The sequence below is a fragment of the Salmo salar genome, chromosome ssa21, assembly GCF_905237065.1.
Source record: "Salmo salar chromosome ssa21, Ssal_v3.1, whole genome shotgun sequence".
NCBI classification, from domain to species: domain Eukaryota; kingdom Metazoa; phylum Chordata; class Actinopteri; order Salmoniformes; family Salmonidae; genus Salmo; species Salmo salar.
The window spans coordinates 4,953,502-4,976,304 of record NC_059462.1 but is presented as its reverse complement, the minus strand read 5'-3'; the positions used below and the strand labels follow the sequence as shown (position 1 = coordinate 4,976,304).

Below are 22,803 nucleotides of genomic sequence, written 5' to 3'. Positions count from 1 at the left end.
TACTAGTCCAACGCTCTACCCACCTGCCTTACATTGCACTCCACGAGGAGCCTGCATGGCAGGCTGACTACCTGTTATGCGAGGGCAGCAAGAAGCCGAAGTAAGTTGCTAGCTAGCATTAAACTTATCTTATAAAAAAACAATCGTAACATAATCACTAGTTAACTACACATGGTTGATGATATTACTAGTTTATCTGACGTGTCCTGCGTTGCATATAATCGATGCGGTGCCTGTTAATTTCTCATCAAATCACAGCCGAATTCGACAAACAGGTGATGATTTAACAAGTGCATTTGCGAAAAAAAGCACTGTCGTTGCACCAATGTACCTAACCATAAACATCAATGCCTTTCTTTAAAATCAATACACAAGTATATATTTTAAACCTGCATATTTAGTTAATATTGCCTGCTAAAATTAATTTCTGTCACTTCTCTTGCGTTCCGTGCGAGCAGTCCGGGTATATACACAGCAGTTTGGGCCGCCTGGCTCATTGCGAACTGTGTCAAGTCCATTTATTCCTAACAAAAGCCGTAATTAAATTTGCCAGAATTGTATATAATTATGACATAACATTGAAGGTCGTGCAATGTAACAGGAATGTTTAGACTTAGGGATGCCACCCATTAGACAAAATACGGAACGGTTCCGTATTTCACTTAAATAATAAACGTTTCGTTTTCGAAACATTAATGACCAAAGTCTTGTATTTCTTTGTGTTATTATGTTATAATTAAGTCTATGATTTGATAGAGCAGTCTGAGCGATAGTAGGCAGCAGCAGGCTCGTAAGCATTCATTTAAACAGCACCTTCGTGCGTTTTGCACGCAGCAATTCGCAATTCTTCAAGCATTGCGCTGTTTATGACTTCAAGCCTATCAACCCCCGAGATTAGGCTGGTGTAACTCATATGAAATGGCTAGCTAGTTAGCGGGTGCACGCTAATAGCGTTTCAAACGTCACTCGCACTGAGATTTGGGAGTGGTTGTTCCCCTTGCTCTACATGGGTAACGCTGCTTCGAGGGTGGATGTTGTCGATGTGTTCCTGGTTCGAGCTCAGGTAGGAGCGAGGAGAGGGACGGAAGCTATACTGTTACACTGGCAATACTAAAGTGCCTATAAGAAAATCCAATAGTCAAAGGTATATGAAATACAAATGGTATAGAGAGAAATAGTCCTATAATAACTACTACCTAAAACTTCTTACCTGGGAAAATTGAAGACTCATGTCAAAAGGAACCACCAGCTTTCATATGTTCTCATGTTCTGAGCAAGGAACTTAAACGTTAGCTTTCTTACATGGCACATAATGCACTTTTACCTTCTTCTCCAACACTATGTTTTTGCATTATTTAAACCAAATTGAACATGTTTCATTATTTACTTGAGGCTAAAATGATTTTATTGATGTATTATATTAAGTCAAAAGTGTTAATTCAGTATTGTTGTAATTGTCATTATTAAAAAAATCAAATAATAATTAAAAAATATATATAAAATAAAAATTTGGCAAATTAATCGGTATTGGCTTTTTTTGGTCCTCCAATAATCGGTATCGGCATTGAAAAATCATAATCGGTCGACCTCTAGTACTCATTGACCTGGCCAAGGCTTTCGACTCTGTCAATCACCACATCCTCATTGGCAGACTCAACAGCCTTGGTTTCTCAAATGATTGCCTCGCCTGGTTCACCAACTACTTCTCTGATAGAGTTCAATGTCTCAAATCGGAGGGCCTGTTGTCCGGGCCTCTGGCAGTCTCTATGGGGGTGCCACAGGGTTCAATTCTTGGGCCTACTCTTTTCTCTGTATACATCAATGATGTCGCTCTTGCTGCTGGTGAGTCTCTGATCCACCTCTACGCAGACGACACCATTCTGTATACCTCTGGCCCTTCTTTGGACACTGTGCTAACTACCCGCCAGACGAGCTTCAATGCCATACAACTCTCCTTCCGTGGCCTCCAACTGCTCTTAAATACAAGTAAAACTAAATGCATGCTTTTCAACCGATCGCTGCCTGCACCTGCCCGCCCGTCCAGCATCACTACTCTGGACGGTTCTGACTTAGAATATGTGGACAACTACAAATACCTAGGTGTCTGGTTAGACTGTAAACTCTCCTTCCAGACTCACATCAAACATCTCCAATCCAAAGTTAAATCTAGAACTGGCTTCCTATTTCGCAACAAAGCATCTTTCACTCATGCTGCCAAACTTACCCTCGTAAAACTGACCAACCTCGACTTTGGTGATGTCATTTACAAAATAGCCTCCAATACCCTACTCAATAAATTGGATGCAGTCTATCACAGTGCCATCCGTTTTGTCACCAAATCCCCATATACTACCCACCACTGCGACCTGTACCCTCGCTTCATACTCGTCGCCAAACCCACTGGCTCCAGGTCATCTACAAGACCCTGCTAGGTAAAGTCCCCCTTATCTCAGCTCGCTGGTCACCATAGCTGCAACCACCTGTAACATGCGGTCCAGCAGGTATATCTCTCTGGTCACCCCCAAAGCCAATTCCTCCTTCGGCCGCCTCTCCTTCCAGTTCTCTGCTGCCGATGACTGGAACAAACTACAAAAATCTCTAAAACTGGAAACACTTATCTCCCTCACTAGCTTTAAGCACCAGCTGTCAGAGCAGCTCACAGATCACTGCACATAGCCCATCTATAACTTAGCCCAAACAACTACCACTTCCCCTACTGTATTTATTTTGTTCCTTTGCACCCCATTATTTCTATTTTGCACTTTTTACACTGCAAATCTACCATTCCAGTGTTTTACTTGCTATATTGTATTTACTTAGCCACCATGGCCTTTTTTGCCTTTACCTCCCTTATCTCACCTCATTTGCTCACTTTGTGTATAGACTTATTTTTCTACTATATTATTGACTGTAGGTTTGTTTTACTCCATGTGTAACTCTGTTGTTGTATGTGTCAAACTGCTTGCTTTATCTTGGCCAGGTCGCAATTGCCTACCTGGTTAAATAAAGGTGAAATAAATAAGAGCTAGCTATCTTTTCTTTTCTTTTTTTTGGACTAGCACTGTAGGTGCGTGAGACAACTTTACCAGCGTCATAGCATACGTGTCGATGAATCGTTGTGACATATGGGGAATAGGGAACGTGAGCTGGGTTTACCGTCGTGAGACAGGTTAGTTTTACACTACATAAAAAATGTATGAACACGTTTAATTATTATGTAACGTGCAGTCATAGTCAGGTCCTGATTGTTCAACAAGCTTATTTGACACGTGAAATAGTATATTTTTGGACACGCAAAGACCCAAACAGTGTTCCATAGCAAAGACCCAAACTGCGTTCCATAGGAATCCTGGTTGAGAATGAAATGACTCAATGAAAACAGCACAGCAAGTAAGTAAAAGAAATAGGTTTTGACTATGTTTTACTGGTAATACATAAATGGCATAAAAATAACTTTTTGATCAGTGTGCTGTGTGTGTGTAACCTTTATTTAACCAGGCAAGAACAAATTCTTACTTATAATGACGGCCTACCCCGGGCCAATTGTGCGCCATCCTATGGGACTCCCAATCACGGCCAGGTGTGATAGAGCCTGGATTCAAACCAGGGACTGTAGTGACGCCTCTTGCACTGAGATGCAGTGCCTTAGACCGCTGCATCCATGTGTGTTAACTATTGAACTTTACTAGAATGCTTAAAAGTTTGCAAAAATTAACAAAAATATTGGTTATCGGCATTTCTTTTTTGGCAAGGAAAATATCAGATATTGGCCAAAAATGTCATATCAGTGCATCCCTATATTTCATTTATTTTTATTTTATACATTTGCTAAAATTTCTAAAAACAGATTTTGGTGGATTGTGTGTAGATTGAGGGGGAAAAAACGATTTAATCAATTTTAGAATAAGGCTGTAAAGTAACAAAATGTGGAAAAAGTTGAGGGGTCTGAATACTTTCCGAATGCACTGTATACACTCATAGCATACATGGTACAACTATATTTACCTTACAGAAACATCAGTAAGTACAGTATATCATTATTGAAAACAATGGTACAAAATAATCTATATTACTCCTGCTACACACGTGCAAAACCTATAAGTTTCACCTTCCTGAGCGGTCAGCATGTGATGGGACGTTAAAAGGTCGAAGGCTTCAAAGCAGTACACGTCCAGTTTCAAGGCCTCTTTGTAGCTGGACGTGGCCAGAGGCCGGTTGTCCATAGCATCATAGATCTTCCCCCGCAACAGACAAATAGAACTGTCGATCTGAGAGGGGGTGAGTGGGAAATGAGGGAGAGAGAGGGAGCTAAAGAAAGATGTGAGACCACAGGGGTCAGGACCACTGAAGCAGCATCAGTCGGGGAAGCCTCCAGGGGCCACTGACATAAAGACCCACACATACATTTTGTATGAATGTGGCTACTGGGTGAACGACAGACCCCTTTAATAATATGATGGTGATAACTACAAAAATGAAAATGTATAGCTTTCAAAAGGAACAATTCATGAAAATGCAGCCAAGGGGTCTTTGAATACTGTGTTGCCATATCAGTCACCCACAATACAGTATGCAAATACTGTAGTTAACCTGTAACCACAACACCATAAATGTGAAGGAACTGGGGCTTTTTTTAATCACACTAAGAGGCTTGAACACAAACCTGGCATTACAGGGCCACAAAAACAAAATTGGACCCTATTGTGTCAGAGCTGAGACTCACAGAGGCAGGGCTCATCTCCCAGTCCTCAGGCGACTGTTGTATCCCGTGGTCCTCTTTGACACTCCGGTCCAGCAGCTCCTTGCTGGCTGGCTCCTCCATGTCCAGGATGTCTAAGGCCTGCTGGAACTCTTTGGCAGCATACTGCACAAAACAAACAATAGGTTAGTGCTTCCAATGGGTCAGGTCAGTTAGGAGCATGGTGCTGGTAAAATCAGGGTTGTGGGTTTGATTCCTGCATAGGCCACATAATTAATATGCATTAATATGCATTTGGCTAGGAAGACGCTGCTAAATGACCATATTGGGGAATAACAGCACACAAATACGATGCACTTGTACTTGTCTCTAGTCTGTAAGTATAAGTAAAACAGAGTGGAAAGTAAACAAATAGTGAGAGAAAACATGTTCAAAAGAACAAAGGTATAGCTAAAATACAAGGGTGGGGGAGGGGGAAGCCTACAGCTTTTGTACCATAAAAAAAAGGGATTAAAAAGTATCTAAATAGACACGACATAGGCCATATAGTCCTTGGGCCAGAGGGCCACTTTCAGGAGGCAAAGTCTAATTATGATTTTCATTAACAGTCATGTCTGTGGATTATATTTTGGTATCATAGCCACATTTAGCTACCTCCGATACATGGCCATCACTGCATGAAATTAATGATATGTTCGCAAGGAATAATGGCGCCAGAGGCTGACGTTTTACAGGCTCCTAACTAATTATATAGGTCTACAGCTGCACCATCGAGAGCTTCCTGACTTTTTGCATCACCGCTTGGTATGGCAACTGCTCGGAATCTGACCGCAAGGCACTACAGAGGGTAGTGTGTATGGCCCAGCACATCACTAGGGCCAAGCTTCCTGCCATCCAGGAACTTTATACCAGGCAGTGTCAGAGGAAGGCCCTAAAAATTGTCAAAGACTCCAGCCACCCTAGTCAGACTGTTCTCTCTGCTACCGCACGGCAAGTGGTACCAGAGCACAAAGTCTAGGTCCAAAAGGCTTTTAACAGCTTCTACCCCCAAGCCATGACTCCTAAACAGTTAATCAAATGGCTTGCATTTTATTATTATTTTATTACTTAAATAATACTACAATACTTTTTATTGTCTATGCAAAGTCACTTGACCCCTACCTACATGTACAGATTACCTTGACTAACCTGTACCCTTGCACATTGACTCGGTACACCCTGTATATAGCCTCAAAGTTATTTTATTGTTACTTTTTTTCTTACCTTAGTTCATTATTTTGTTTATTAGCAAATACTTTACAAAAAAAGTCTGCATTGTTGGTGAAGGACTCGTATCTAAGCATTTCACAGTAAGGTCTACACCTACAATTTGATGTGATTGTGTTTATGACCCCTACACAATTATTTGAGCCAACAGGATCAGGGTATGAAACGTAATTTTGTATTATCAGGGAACAGTCTTTAAAAACTAAGGCAATTTGATATGTTAAATTCATAAAACACATTAAGATATGAAACAATTGTAATGGTAATGATATCTCTATTGGCTCACCTTTTGGGTGTCAAAGGTAATACACATATGCATTTTGGGCTATATCGAACCAGAATGGACAATATTGGGATGTGCTCTATTGCCACAAGGTACCCTGGATCAGGGGTACTCAACTACTATTTGAAAAGGTCCGGTCACATGTTTCCTAGATGGCAAAGGTCCGGATGGATATTGTAAATTATCATCTTTGTAACCCCACCTCGCGACCCATGCAACCCCAAACCATTCACACTACTTGTTGGCGGCGAGAACATTTAGCCATTTTAAAGCTCATACCCCTCAATTATACATATTTTGACATGGGGTGAAAAGAAAGTCGTAATTTTAAAGTGAATTTCCTGCTATTCTACAAATTTTGCCATGTCGTGTTATGATACCCGACTGACTAATAAAAAAAAATAAAAAAAATCAGTCGAGGCCCCAGAGCACGTAATCTGGCCATAACTACAATATTTAGATAGCGAGAAGGACTTATACTATACACCAAGTCACTTGGCTCTGTCATATCCTCACATGGTCTCTCCAATCATTGTTACGCAGACGACACACAATCTTCTCCTTTCCCCCTTCTGATAACCAGGTGGCGAATCGCATCTCTGCATGTCTGGCAGACATATCAGTGTGGATGACAGATCACCACCTCAAGCTGAACCTCGGCAAGACGGAGCTGCTTTTCCTCCCGGGGAAGGACTGCCCGTTCCATGATCTCGCCATCACGGTTGACAACTCCATTGTCTCCTCCTCCCAGAGTGCTAAGAGCCTTGGCGTGACCCTGGACAACACCCGCTAACCGCAACACCCGTTCTCCGCTAACATCAAGGCGGTGACCCGATCCTGTAGGTTCATGCTCCACAACAGTCGCAGAGTACAACCCTGCCTCACACAGGAAGCGGCGCAGGTCCTAATCCAGGCACTTGTCATCTCCCGTCTGGATTACTGCAACTCGCTGTTGGCGGGGCTCCCTGCCTGTGCCATTAAACCCCTACAACACATCCAGAACGCCGCAGCCCGTCTGGTGTTCAACCTTCCCAAGTTCTCTCACGTCACCCCGCTCCTCCGCACACTCCACTGGCTTCCAGTTGAAGCTCGCATCCGCTACAAGACCATGGTGCTTGCCTACGGAGCTGTGAGGGGAACGGCACCTCCGTACCTTCAGGCTCTGATCAGTCCCTACACCAGAAGGGCACTGCGTTCATCCACCTCTGGCCTGCTCGCCTCCCTACCTCTGCGGAAACACAGTTCCCGCTCAGCCCAGTCAAAACTGTTCGCTGCTCTGGCACCTCAATGGTGGAACAAGCTCCCTCACGACGCCAGGACAGCGGAGTCAATCACCACCTTCCGGAAACACCTGAAACCCCACCTCTAAGGAATACCTTTGAATTAATACCAAATGAATGACATGAGGAAAACTGCCCATGCAATACCAAATTTCAAAATGTAACCTTGTATATTCTATTATAACAATTCTCAAAAGCAGTAAGTTAAAAGCCTGACAGTTCCTATAAAACATTTTTTTTAAATATTTAACACAGTCCTTCTGACCCCATTCTCAGTCCGGATCTGGACTGCAGTCTGCCAGTTGAGTATGGCTGCCCAAGATGATAACTATACCAAATACATACAGGACAAGGAGATCCATTGGGGAATTTTTTTTAGCAGTTTTTTTTAACAGTTCAAGTCAGAGGTTTACATACACTTAGGTTGGAGTCATTAAAACTTGTTTTTCAACCACTCCACAAATGTCTTGTTAACAAACTATAGTTTCGCAAGTCGGTTAGGTCATCTACTTTGTGCATGACAGAATTCCAATGGGTCAGAAGTTTAAATACACTAAGTTGACTGTGCCTTTAAACAGCTTGGAAAATTACAGAAATGATGTCATGGCAGTAGAAGCTTCTGATAGGCTAATTGACATCATTTGAGTCAATTGGAGGTGTACCTGTGGATGCATTTCAAGGCCCATCTTCAAACTCTGTGCCTCATTGCTTGACATCATGGGAAAATCAAAAGAAAATCAGCCAAGACCTCAGAATAAACATTGTAGACCTCCACAAGTCTGGAAATTTCTCCCAAGAATGAACTAAACGCCTGAAGGTACCACGTTCATCTGTACAAACAATTGTACACAAATAAACACCATGGGACCACGCAGCCATCATACCACTCAGGAAGGAGATGCGTTCTGTCAGAATGCGTCTCCTTCCTGAGCGGTATGTCTCCTAGATATGAAGGTACTTTGGTGGTGCAAAAGGTGCAAATCAATCACAGAACAGCAGCAAAGGACCGTGTGAAGATGCTGGAGGAAACAGGTACAAAAGTATCTATAGCCACAGTAAAACGAGTCCTACATCGACAAAACCTGAAAGGTCGCTCAGCAAGGAAGAAGCCACTGCTCCAAAACCGGCATAAAAAAAGCCAGACTACGGTTTACAACTGCACATGGGGACAAAGATCATACTTTTTGGAGAAATGTCCTCCGGTCTGATGAAACAAAAAATGGGAACTGTTTGGCCATAATGACCATCGTTATGTTTGGAGGAAAAGGGGAGAGGCTTGCAAGCTAAAGAACACCATCCCAATCGCGAAGCAAGTGGGTGGCAGCATCATGTTGTGGGGATGCTTTGCTGCAGGAGGGACTGGTGCACTTCACAAAATAGATGGCATCATGAGGTAGGAAAATTAGGTGGATATATTGAAGCAACATCTCAAGACATCAGTCAGGAAGTTAAAGCTTGGTCGCAAATTGGTCTTCCAAATGGACAATGACCAAGCATACTTCCAAAGATGTGGCAAAATGGCTTAAGGACAACAAAGTCAAGGTATTGGAGTGGCAAAGCCCTGACCTCAATCCTATAGAAAATGTGTGGGCAGAACTGAAAAAGTGTGTGCGAGCAAGGAGGCCTGCAAACCTGACTCAGTTACACCAGCTCTGTCAGGAGGAATGGGACAAAATTCACCCAACTTATTGTAGTAAGCTTATGGAAGGCTACCCGAAACATTTGACCCAAGTTAAACAATATAAAGGCAATGCTACCAAATACTAATTCAGTGTGTATGTAAACTTCTGACCCACTGGGAGTGTGATGAAAGAAATAAAAGCTGAAATAAATCATTCACTACTATTATTGTGACATTTCACATTCTTAAAATAAAGTGGTGATCCTAACTGACCTAAGACAGGGACTTTTTACTAGTATTAAATGTCAGGAATTGTGAAAAACTGAGTTTAAATTGCATTTGGCTATATATATATATATATATATATATATATGAGTCATCATAGATTTTGTCAATCAGTCCTAACAGCCTATTTCGAAGATGGCCGCCATTCCTTTCAATGGGAAGAAACTGCATTGATTTTGCATGGCCATAACTGAATAAATAATTGGTGTAATAAGACAAATAATTGCATAAAATGTGTTACAATGAGGACAACCCAAAATGATGGCCCATGCAAGTTATGTATTTCGCTAAATAATTACCAGAATAGTGGTTAAAAAAAAATAAAAAATCTGAAAAGGAATAAAAAAAACAAATTTTTGTAGTCATTTCAATTACATTAAGATTTTTTATTTATTTTTTATCTAACTTGGCAAGTTAGTTAAGAACAAATTGTTATTTACAATGATGGCCTACCGGGGAACAGTGAGTTAACTGCCTTGTTCAGGGGCAGAATGACAGATTTATAGCTTGTCAGCTTGGGGATTCGATCAAGCAACATTTCGGTTACTGGCCCAATGCTCTAGGCTACCTGAAACATTTTTACATTTTAGTCATTTAGCAGACGCTCTTATCCAGAGCGACTTACAGTAAGTAGTGAATGCATACATTAAATATACTGCTCAAAAAAATAAAAGGAACACTTAAACACAATGTAACTCCAAGTCAATCACACTTCTGTGAAATCAAACTGTCCACTTAGGAAGCAACAATGATTGACAATACATTTCACATGCTGTTGTGCAAATGGAATAGACAACAGGTGGAAATTATAGGCAATAAGCAAGACACCCCTAATAAAGGAGTGGTTCTGCAGGTGGGGACCACAGACCACTTCTCAGTTCCTATGCTTCCTGGCTGATGTTTTGGTCACTTTTGAATGCTGGCGGTGCTTTCACTCTAGTGGTAGCATGAGACGGAGTCTACAACCCACACAAGTGGCTCAGGTAGTGCAGCTCATCCAGGATGGCACATCAATGCGAGCTGTGGCAAGAAGGTTTGCTGTGTCTGTCAGCGTAGTGTCCAGAGCATGGAGGCGCTACCAGGAGACAGGCCAGTACATCAGGAGACGTGGAGGAGGCCGTAGGAGGGCAACAACCCAGCAGCAGGACCACTACCTCCGCCTTTGTGCAAGGAGGAGCACTGCCAGAGCCCTGCAAAATGACCTCCAGCAGGCCACAAATGTGCATGTGTCTGCTCAAACGGTCAGAAACAGACTCCATGAGGATGGTATGAGGGCCCGACGTCCACAGGTGTGGGTTGTGCTTACAGCCCAACACCGTGCAGGACGTTTGGCATTTGCCAGAGAACACCAAGATTGGCAAATTCGCCACTGGCGCCCTGTGCTCTTCACAGATGAAAGAAGGTTCACACTGAGCACATGTGACAGAGTCTGGAGACGCCGTGGAGAACGTTCTGCTGCCTGCAACATCCTCCAGCATGACCGGTTTGGCGGTGGGTCAGTCATGGTGTGGGGTGGCATTTCTTTGGGGGGGGCCGCACAGCCCTCCATGTGCTCGCCAGAGGTAGCCTGACTGCCATTAGGTACCGAGATGAGATCCTCAGACCCCTTGTGAGACCATATGCTGGTGCGGTTGGCCCTGGGTTCCTCCTAATGCAAGACAATGCTAGACCTCATGTGGTTGGAGTGTGTCAGCAGTTCCTGCAAGAGGAAGGCATTGATGCTATGGACTGGCCCGCCCGTTCCCCAGACCTGAATCCAATTGAGCATATCTGGGACATCATGTCTCGCTCCAGCCACCAACGCCACGTTGCACCACAGACTGTCCAGGAGTTGGCGGATGCTTTAGTCCAGGTCTGGGAGGAGATCCCTCAGGAGACCATACGCCACCTCATCAGGATCATGCCCAGGCGTTGTAGTGAGGTCATTCATACAGGCACGTGGAGGCCACACACACTACTGAGCCTCATTTTGACTTGTTTTAAGGACATTACATCAAAGTTGGATCAGCCTGTAGTGTGGTTTTCCACTTTAATTTTGAGTGTGACTCCAAATCCAGACCTCCATGGGTTGATAAATTGGATTTCCATTGATTATTTTTGTGTGATTTTGTTGTCAGCACATTCAACTATGTAAAGGAAAAAGTATTTAATAAGATTATTTCTTTCATTCAGATCTAGGATGTGTTGTTTTCGTGTTCCCTTTATTTTTTTGAGCAGTGTACATTTCATTTCATGCATTTTTTTGTACTGGCCCCCCCGGCGTTGCACACACCATTCTGGCGCTGCAAACACCATGCTCTACCAACTGAGCCACAGGGAAAGCTGTTCTAGAAGCATTCACTGATGTCTAATAATTAAAATGATATGCAATATGATACTATAAATTGTGTTAACAATAAAATGTTTTTGTGAAATCTGCCCCATACATTGCACTATGAGATCCCATAGGAATGCATTACGTCCAGCAAAGAGGTACAGGGAACCCATTCTTGCAAAATGCCTTCATAATGAGTGCACACAAGTTGACAAAGTTAGGAGAAGTGTAAACAATGATCCCTAGTTTTGCAGATTTAACCATAGGTTAAACATTTCCCAACATGGCCACAAACCAGCTCCACTGGTTTTAATAATAGGTAGAATATGCCTAATGACAATTAAATATTTTAGTTATGCAGATAACCAATTCAGCCAGGTTTGCTAAATATCTAATCTTTATAAAATAGATTAGCAAAATGCTTCAAACAACTGTTTTTGGTCTGTATTTATAGCAAATTTTTCTATGTAAAACAACATATGTTTGTATGAATATTATACATATCTTTCACTGTTTTGTAGTGATTATAATGATATGCCATATTGTGAAAAGTAAAAGCTGTCTTAAATGCTGTCAAACTACATTCCAACATTAACTTTCTAACAAACCACCTGATAATTAGGGGACATCAACATACATAGCTGGTGTATTGAAGCCTTAGGTTTACAGCCTTTATAGATCGTGTCTAGCTACCCTATCTATGGGAAAATACATTGTAGTGTACATCCTACTGAAATATGTACTGGTTAAAGCAGGGTTCTACAACCCTGTTCCTGGTGCACTACCGTCTGTTGCTTCACTCCTACCCTATTCTAGCACACCTGATTCTAATAATTAGCTGGTCGATAAGCTTAAAAATCAGCTTAGTTACAACTGGAGTTGGAGTGAAAACCGACAGGAGGGTAGCTCTCCATGAACAGGGATGGAGAGCCCTGAGTTAGAGACTGCTGAGGGTTGTCGAGGGCATCAGCAATGGTCCAAATGCACAAAGGCTGGTTATTTTTGTATTTTTGTCATTTTCCCCCTCCCCCCAATATCCAAATTGGTAGTTACAGTCTTGTCCCATCGCTGCAACTCCTGTAGGGACTCAGGAGAGGCAAAGGTCGAGAGCCATGCGTCCTCAGAAACACAACCCTGCCAAGCCACACTGTTTCTTGACACTGCTCGCTTAACCAGGAAGCCAGCCGCACCAATATGTCAGAGGAAAGACTGTATAACTGGCGACCGAAGTCAATGTGCATGCGCCCGCCCCAAGGAGTCGCTAGAGCGCTGCGCCACTCGGGAGGCCCATAGGCTAAGGTTTTTCTAATCACCAATGGCATAATTTCTATAACATTTGTCAACCAGCTGCTGAACTAATGGCTGCCAAATTAGGTAACACATCACTAAATAACTTAAGGTTAAAAGGTTAGAGAGCATAAGTTTGAAATCATGATGGTCAAGGACAGAAGTTAAAGGTTAAATAAAAAATTATCACAAGTATTCCTTTTTAGAGAATGTGTTTACCTAAATCTGTGTGAACTCAACAAATGACATAGCACACATTTCATCTTAGCATTGCAGGTGACAACTATAAAACCAATATGATACCAGATTTGGATCTCTTGGTATCATTTCCCACTAGGCCATGACCAATTTTCCTTAAACAAATATGTATGCATTTCTACTACTTCTAACATTTTTGTTTCATAAGATGAGTCAGTCTAGGTAAATCATTAGAACCTTTCCCAAAACCCATGGTTTTTAAGATAAGCTCCACCCAATAAAATGTTAAATTGTTGTTTGATAGTCATTTTCACTGAGCATGTGAACATTCCACCTTGTCTCAAATGTCCTTTAACAGCCTTCAAAAGATTATTTTGCATAATTTCCCATACAATCAATATATAAAAATGACTATAAAAGTGAACCCATTTTCCAGAAGGTCCATGGACTAATAGGAGGATGGAGAGTTTGAACAGGTAGATTTCATCACATGAAGTAGCTTAATGTTAATACTCACGTGGCATCTAGCAGCGAGATATTGACACGCACCATACAACTGTGAAATGAAAGATACATATTGGGAAAATGAAAACCAAAGCAGAAGCTGACAGACAACTTTTCACCTCAACAATGGCACCAGCATTTGCCCATTCATAGACAGTAACACTAGCATGTTAGCGTCTATTTACAAATATCTGGCATATGAGGGAAATGCCGACAGTCTAAATGTTAAAGGGACCGTTCAAAAGCGTTAAACTTCATAATCATAATCTCCAGCACCGCCCCAACATCAACATGCACTACATGACCAAAGGTATGTGGACACCTGCTCATCAAACATCTCATTTCAAAATCATGAGCATTAATATGGAGTTGGTCCCCCTTTGCTGCTATAACAGCCTCCACTCGTCTGGGAAGGCTTTCCACTAGATATTGGAACATTCCTGCAGGGATTTACTTCCATTGAGCCACGAGCATTAGTGAGGTCGGGCACTACGTTTTCCTGGCATCCGCCAAGCCCAGATTCATCCATCGGACTACCAGATGGTGAAGCGTGATCAGCACTCAAGAGAACGCGTTTCCACTGCTCCAGTGTCTAATGGCAGCGAGCGTTACACCACTCCAGCCGACACTTGGCATTGCGCATGGTGATCTTAGGCTTGTTGTGCGGCAGCTCAGCCATGGAAATCCATTTCATGAAGTTCCTGATGAACAGTTATTGTGCTGACGTTGCTTCCAGAGGCAGTTTTGAACTCGGTAGTGAGGACAGATGATTTTTACGTGCTTCAGCACTGGGCGGTCTCTTTGTGAGATTATGTGGCCTACCACATGGCCGGCTGAGCAGTTGTTGCTCATTGACGTTTCCACTTCACAAAAACGCCGTATTTCTGTTTTGTAGTCCAAACAATGGTTTCCAATGACGTCAACCAATTATTCGAGAATTAGTAGGCAATCCCTACTCACAATTGGTCATAAATCACACGATGCACATATTTGACTACAAAACAGAAACACACAATTTTTCACATAGTGGTTACGCCACTAAAAGTTCTGCGATTATGCTGCGGTACTTAGAGGTAATTTGTGGTTTAATACGGTACCCTGCGTCACCACTTCATTGCTCCAGAACAGCGCAAGGGGGAGTCAGAGCACCGATTATGCTTTTGGGTCCTACTGCCTCTCTAACTGACAATGAATGGGCGACATAAACCTAAATAGAAAGTGATAATTGTACACGACTTCAGTATTACTTACTAAAACTGTTGTTAGACTAAAGGTTATTATTTTATTTTGCTCTTACTGTAGTACACTCCCGACCGAACAGTCTAAGACACTGCGTAGCAATGCAAGCCGTGATGCTACAGATGCTGGTTCAATACCTGTGCCGGCCTCGACTGGGAGACCCATGAGATGACTGTAGGTTTTTGGTTTCTCTCCCTCTAAAAACATAAATAATTCTAAATAACAAACTGGCTTTATTTACAAATGAGTAACAATGTCTCACCCCATATTCAAGAATTTACAGCAATATTTTTCATCAAATTGGACGTCGCTTTGCGTTCTTCCACATGTGCCGTGTGGAAGGAAATTTGCAAAACAAAAAAAACATGGAGTGTGAATGCGACACAGAGCACGGAGACCGTACCTAAAAGAGGGGTTACTTCGGTCGCATGGACGTGGTTTGGTATGAAAAGTCTGACACGGACTAGAAAACCGACCTCTGCAAAATATGTCGCAGGCCAGTCCCGTCAACAGGCTCAAATACCACTAACCTCTTAACACCTACGCAAGAATCATGTGAAACAGTACGGAGAGTCTCTACGGATGAGACCCAAAAAAGTACAGTCGAGTGCTCAAAACAAACCCAACTCAGACGTTGCAAGAGGCTTTTGCCCGCGGCACACAATATGGCAAAGAATCACGAAGATAACAGCAGCCGTTACAACTTACATCTGCAAAGACATGTCCCCAATTTACACGGTTGAGAAACAGGAGTTAAGTGAGTTGGTGATAACACTCGACCCAAGGTACCAAATACCTTTTATTTGTTGAGCATAATTATTACATGGTCATTTTATATAAACTATTTATTCATTGAATTTACAGAAAAAGTGTATATCTTGATATGTATCGTTATCGGGATATGAGACTTTGACCATGTCGCCCAGCCCTATCCTTTAGATTTACAACTTGGAGTCCACCTGTGGTAAATTCAATAGATTGGACATGATTTGGTAAGGCACACACACACACCTGTCTATATAAGGCCCCACAGTTGACAGTGCATCTCAGAGCAAAAAGCAAGCCATGAGGTCGAAGAAATTCTGAGCAACAATTGTGTCGAGGCACTGATCTGGGGAAGAGCACCAAAACATTTCTGCAGCATTGAAGGTCCCCAAGAACACAGTCGCCTCCATCATTCTTAAATGGAAGAAGTTTGGAACCACCAAGACTCTTCCTAGAGCTGGCCACCCGGCCAAACTGAGCAATCGGTGAAGAAGGGCCTTGGTCAGGGAGTGGCCAGACGGAAGCCACAACAGCCCGCTTGGAGTTTGCCAAAAGGCACCTAAAGGGCTCTCAGACTATGAGAAACAGGATTCTCTGGTCTGATGAAACCAAGATTGAACTCTTTGTCCTGAATGCCAAACGTCACGTCTGGAGGAAACCTGGCACCATCCCTACGGTGAAGGATGGTGGCAGCATCATGCTGGGCGGATGTTTTTCAGCAGATGTTTTTCAGCAGAAGAGACTGGGAGACTAGTCAGGATCAAAGAAAAATGTTTGCGCCTTTAAAGTACAGAGAGATCCTTGATGAAAACCTGCTCCAGAGCGCTCAGGACCTCAGACTTGGGCAATGGTTTACCTTCCAACAGGACAATGACCCAAAGCACACAGCGAAGACAATGCAGGAGTGGCTTCGGAACAAGTCTCTGAATGTCCTTCAGTGGCCCAGCCAGAGCCCGGACTTGAACCCGATCGAACATCTCTGGAAAGACCTGAAAATAGCTGTGCAGTGACGCTCCCCATCCAACCTGAAAGAGCTTGAGAGGATCTGCAGAGAAGAATGGGAGAAACTCCCCAAATACAGGTGTGCCAAGCTTGTAGCGTCATACACAAGAAGACTGAAGGCTGTAATCACTGCCAAAGGTGCTTCAACAAAGTACTGAGTAAAAGGTCTGAATACTAATGTAAATGTTCTGTTTTTTTATTTTTAAATACATTTGGAAAAAATTCTAAACCCTTTTTTTTCTTTGTTATTTATGGGGTATTGTGTGTAGATTGAGGGGGGGACAATTTAATACATTTTAGAATAAGGCTGTAACTAGGGATGCACGATATCAGTAAGTATATCGGAATGGGACTAGATTTGCTAAAAATATCAACATGGTTCGATGTCTATTTTAACAGCGATGTGCAAAACCGATGTCAAAGTTGACGTGCATACCTATATAACGTAGGTGCATGATGTAATGACACCACGTAAAGTTTTGCGCTACACGTGCAACACAGCATTCCTAACCTAGCCCACAATGTCTGCTGTGTGGATCGAGCAGTCAACAAGTCGAGCAGTCATTTGAAAGACAGTTGTCTCGCTGAAATTTTCTTAAAGGCGAAATCCAATAACACCAAGATAATGAAATTCATTGCCCTTGACAATCAACCATTCTCTGGTCATGGGTGATGTTGGCTTCGCCGACTGGTCGAGCACCGGTACACACTACCAAGTGAGCTATTTTTCAGATGTTGCCCTACAGGAGTTATACAGTAATAGCATCACAGCTAAAAAAGCTTCACGACTGAAATTTGGACCAGCGATGTCAGCCCCATGAGCATGCCGAGTCTGACAGCACAGTGGGTCGTCGAGGATTTCGAACTGAGGAAAGTCGTATTGCACGCTCATGAATATGCTGGCTGTCATACCGCTGCTACCATTTCAATGGCAATTGATAACATCATTGAAACAGGAACACGCTACCAAGCTCCATTCGAACAACTGACACGAGAAATAAGCTCATCACCTGCACCTGCAGCAAAAGTGATACCCTCTGTCATGGCATTGAAACTCATGTTCAACAAAACTGCCGACACAGGCTGTGAACAAGCGATTCGGTGGCATTCTCTTTACTGTGTCACCACCATGCTCGATGCTATGTACATGGCCCACTACTTCGATGCAGACAAGAAACAGGGTTTACGTGAAATGTAACAGACACAGCTGGACAAGATGGAAACAGACACAGTGACAGTGCGCACCGAGGAAGAAAGGCCACGTACAGAGAGCTGAAACTTCACTGCTTGACTTGTATGATGAAATCCTGGTTGAGAATGAAACGACTGAACAACAAAACAGCACAGCAAGTAAGGAAAATAAATAGGTTTTGATTATGTTTTACGAGTAATGGGGACATGTAAATATAAACAATGTTTTTTTGGGGTCAGTGTGGTGTGTGTGTGTGTGTAACCTTTAACTAGGCAAGTCAGTTAAAAAGAAATACTATTTTCAATGACGGCCTAGGAACAGTGGGTTAACTGCCTTGTTCAGGGGCAGAACGACAAATGTTTACCTTGTCAGCTCGAGGAATCGATCTTGCAACCTTTCAGTTACTGGCCCAACACTAACCACTAGGCTACCTGCCGCCCCAAAGCATTTCATGGGTAAAGATAGAAGTGCTACAGGTGGTCATTTAGACAGGTTACATTGGCGTTTAATATTTTCGCTGAACACCTGCAGTACCTCCGGTTGAATACCCCTGGTCTAAACCTTAATACTGGTCGCTTGCAATGCGGTTTTGGAAACATTTAAAACTTTACTTTTCATATAAGCGATAAATATTTTCAAATACAAAAGACACGCTTACTGTACAGTTTTAGTTGCACGCGGCTGAATTTTGAATAACGCAATTCATGCTTCCAGCCGAAGTACAACATTTGAGTGCAGTAGAAGAAAATTCCATACACTGGCTGAATGCATGTGTTATTCAAAACACAGTGCTAAAACTGCAAACAGTAAGTACATTTTTTTTGTACTAATCCAAGTTCCAGAAGGTTTTCAAAATCGTATCGCAAGTGATAATTATTAAAGTAATGACATGTCATTAGTCAGGTTGCATGCAAGCCTGAGTGCCCCACAGTGAGCGCGGAGTTGACATACAGAAATATGCTGGTACTCAGGGAGCCAACCAGGTGGTCTTACCTGATCTAGTTTGCGTGAGCGGAGGGCATGGGAGGCTCTGTGGTACTGGGAGGTGAGGTAAAGGCACTGTGCTAGCCAGTAGATATCCTGGGGGTCTTCTGTGAAAGGTACAACTTCAGTTAAATAGAGGACTAACTTACCTTCTATAGTAACCTAGTCAGATGATCTCATCAAATCAAGAAGATTACTCACCATGAGACAGGGATGCAATCTTATCTGCCCAAAATAAAGCGCTTTGATACTGTTGCTGCAAACAAAACAGACAGGAAAGGCAGCATGAAAGCAAACATTCTGAATGTATTAACTAGAAGTATGAAACTGATACTGTCAGGAGCTGTCAATACTCACTGATACAAGTTAGCAGTTATCTAGCCACCCTACAAGTAGCCCCTGAATTTAACCAGAATCTAGGTTGAATATGGCGATTCTCCTTTAAGCCCAGGAAGCAGCCATTCAACTTGCCATTCAACAGCTTTTCAAGCAACTATCGTCATTACTGCCGTCACACCGATATGTACTTCCAAAAAATGTCTAAATAAAAAGTTACATGCAACCAAAAAAATGCCTTGTCTGGAAATAATCTAAGTATTGTTTTTGACTGAGTGTGCTTGCACCAAATCCACCTCTTCAGCACCTCCTGCAATATTAGGAACTAAATTAAAATATACAAAATAGAATTATAAACTAGGTGGTTCAAGCACTGAATGCTGATTGGCTGACAGTACATATGGTATATCAGACCATATACCACAGGTATGACAAAACATTTATTTTACTGCTCTAATTACATTGGTAACCAGTTTACAATAGCAATAAGGCTATTATGCGTTGTGCCTAAGAACAGCCCTTAGCCGTGGTATTTTGGTCATATACCACAACCCCTCGTGACTTATTGCTTAAATATACAATCACTGTAAACATACCGTATATTGTCTACTTAATCCCCCTTGTATGAAATATTATTGCATTCTGTGTAGTACAGGTGAAATAGATTGATATGACATTCATCCACTGTTGTAGGTGATAAAACAGATCTGTATCTAACGACGAGATGCTCATATCTCTGCCCTGACAATGGGAGTCATTGTCCCAGACGCGAAGGCAGGCGACAAGTTTAGGTCCAAAATAAGCCCATACTTCCCTGCTGCTGGATCAGCTGATCTGTGCATGGCATTAATTACAGATGTTTTAGGTGGTGCAGAAGAGGTGGATTTGATGCATGCACACTTGGTGAAAAACAATACCAATGCCTTTTTTCGGTTGCATATAACATTTTATTTAGACATTTTTTGTAAGTACATACCAGCCATGACTACAGTCGATCAGCAAAACTCCATTCTTTGGTAAGTACCAATCGCATTTAGACATTAAGCTTGAAAAGCTGATGAATGGCAAGTTGAACGGTTTCGTAAGCATAAAGATATCATCTTTCATATCAGCGAGAAATAATTAAAAAGGTCAAATTGATACAATAAATCAAATGTATTTAAAGCCCTTTTTACATCAAGATGTCACAAAGTCCTACACACCTTAATAGGGTTAGTTTTACCAAATGGTCTTATATCCAAGTTACAGTGCTTGTTTACGGAAAACAAGAGGCGGCCACCTGCGCTAATTATCCATCTTGTATGTTCCCAACACCTGTGTAAGCGCAATTTAGGAAGTGTAGTTTCGTCGGATGGAGGCACCCATAACTGTATGGATCTGTGCAAAACGGCTACAACTTAATTGAATGATTCTCTCTCACTAATGAAGCAAGGGCCATATGTTTTGAAATCCAGATCGCAAGCGACGGTTGACGTGTCTAAACGTTATCACAAAGCATCGGGATTGTAGTTCAGATAAGGCAGTCGTGGGCGAAGTTAACGACTGAGAACTGTAGGGAGAAGGCAGAATGTCGCCTAGAGTTTGAGAGCTATGAATGGGGTAACCAGCTACCGTAGTCCAAGTACACAACGTTACAGTAGTAGCCAACAACGTTAACTAGCTCAGGTCACTGACTTAGGTAGCAGGGAAGCTAACTAGGTACTAAGGTTAGCATAATGTTGATATCTGAGGAGCTAGCTAACGCAAGTGTGTGTTAGACATCTGGAAACTGTAGACTTGTCATTATGAACAGTAGTCCATTCATTTAGCTAGCTAGCCGGTACAACAAATTACGGTAATCTGACAGCGACAAACTAGCCAACTACCAATTTAGCACATCTAGTCTACGTTTCTTACCTGATCAATGTAGTGTCGTACACGTTTTCGAAGTCTGTCGAGATTCATTGTGATTGTCCTAATGCTCCCTTTATACATCAAAGCGTAACATTTTCATTCAGCGAGAAATAAAACCATCGTGTGAAAATAAGATCGTAAACTAGCTACGCAAGGAACCCCCCCCAAAAAAAAAAAAGTCCGCGGTCTTCTTGCATCGGGAGTGTCACTTAAAATACTCCGCAAGGAACTCGACCCTTTGATCAGGGTTCCGGTCATTTCAGAGAAGAAAAAAAATCCCACAATATTTTATTTTATTACAGCAGAGAACATTTGAGCGTTTTGCTTCGCGTGTACCGCAATTCAAACGGTGTTTAGAAAAGTCAATAATCATTGCTTGTGAAACTGTTTTTGAAACATATACTGAAATGCCCCTTATCTTTCATATCAGCGAGAATTAATCTTTGAAATAAAACGACACACAAGCCGTTCATAGGCTGTATGTGCCTCCAGCAGTGTTGCCAACAAATTTTCAGGGTAAATTGCTAGAGGCAGGTTGATTTGTTGCTAAAAGTTGCTAAATTACGTTGTGATGTCATTGCGTGATAACGTAAAACTGCATCATGACGTAGAATACACAATAACGTTACTCAAATTGACTGGCCATCTCGGTGAAAAATATGATTTGACATTTGTTCAGGTACAGATTCTCACTCTTTTCTGTACAATTTTGATTGAGATATGTTGATTGATGTTGTAAGTTCTGTTCAAGATCAAACATTCGTGACCATCTATATTCATTGAGTTTGGCTCGTCGAACCCCTACTACTGCTACTGCTGTCAGCCAACAATAATTTGCAATGTACTGAAATTGCTGCTGGCCTTCTGCAGACGTCATTCACAATGCACTTTTGAAGCCAGGCACGTGTATTGTGACTGAGTGTGTGACAGAGAAAATCGTTTTTGTGTCATTTAGAGGGAATATACGTGCATTTTAGCGTTAGTCACTTTTCAAAAGTTGCTAAAAGTTTAAAATACATTTTTTAAAGTAGCTAAATTTGTTGCTAGGTGCTGTTTGAAAAAAAAGTTGCCAGGGTAGTCTGAAAAGTTGCTAAATATAGCAACAAAATTGCTAAGTTGGCATCACTGGCCTCCAGTTGACAAACTACACTTCCGCCCAAGTTATGCTTACACAAAGGTGTTAGGCGCATGTCTTCCATAAAAAAAATGTTTTAAATTAATGTATCATGGAGATATGGCCATGTGGAAAGAACCCTATAAAATGTAAAATTATTACACACCTTTTATTATTATTATTTTTATTTTTTAAATATCGCTGATCAAATTATATTGGTGACATACTTTGTAAACAACAGCTGAAAACTTTTCCAAAAATGCAGAGTTTAAGATAAAATAAAACATTGAAATAGTGACACATGGAATAAATACAGTGAAAAAAATACAAACTAACATCAATCAACACACAATACCCCATAATGACAAAGCGAAAACAGGTTGAGAAATGTTTGCAAATGTATATAAAAAAAAAATGGATACCTTATTTACATAAGTATTCAGACCCTTTGCTATAAGACTCAAAATTGAGCTCAGGTGCATCCTGTTTCCATTGATCATCCTTGAGATCTTTCTACAACTTGATTGGAGTCCACCTGTGG

At 41.9% G+C, this 22,803-nt stretch overlaps 1 protein-coding gene across 9 annotated transcripts in view; it reads right to left on the bottom strand.

Annotated features, from left to right (window-relative positions):
• LOC106581643 (cell division cycle protein 16 homolog) overlaps positions 1-21,351 on the bottom strand; it is a 46,235-nt gene extending 24,884 nt beyond the window's left edge. For 2 of the 9 annotated variants that reach the window (XM_045704361.1, XM_045704366.1), the window contains exons 1-6: positions 21,152-21,350; positions 19,121-19,175; positions 18,929-19,041; positions 13,751-13,789; positions 4,724-4,864; positions 4,109-4,268 (exon numbers count right to left, since the gene is read on the bottom strand). In XM_045704361.1, coding sequence (XP_045560317.1) covers positions 4,109-4,268; positions 4,724-4,864; positions 13,751-13,789; positions 18,929-19,041; positions 19,121-19,175; positions 21,152-21,229 — 586 coding nt within the window. In that variant the 5' untranslated portion in view covers positions 21,230-21,350. Of the gene's footprint in view, positions 1-4,108; positions 4,269-4,723; positions 4,865-13,750; positions 13,790-18,928; positions 19,042-19,120; positions 19,176-21,151 lie in introns of all 9 variants that reach the window. The other 7 variants (XM_014163798.2, XM_045704362.1, XM_045704368.1 and 4 more) reach the window with 7 other exon arrangements.
• Positions 21,352-22,803: the final 1,452 nt, after the last annotated feature.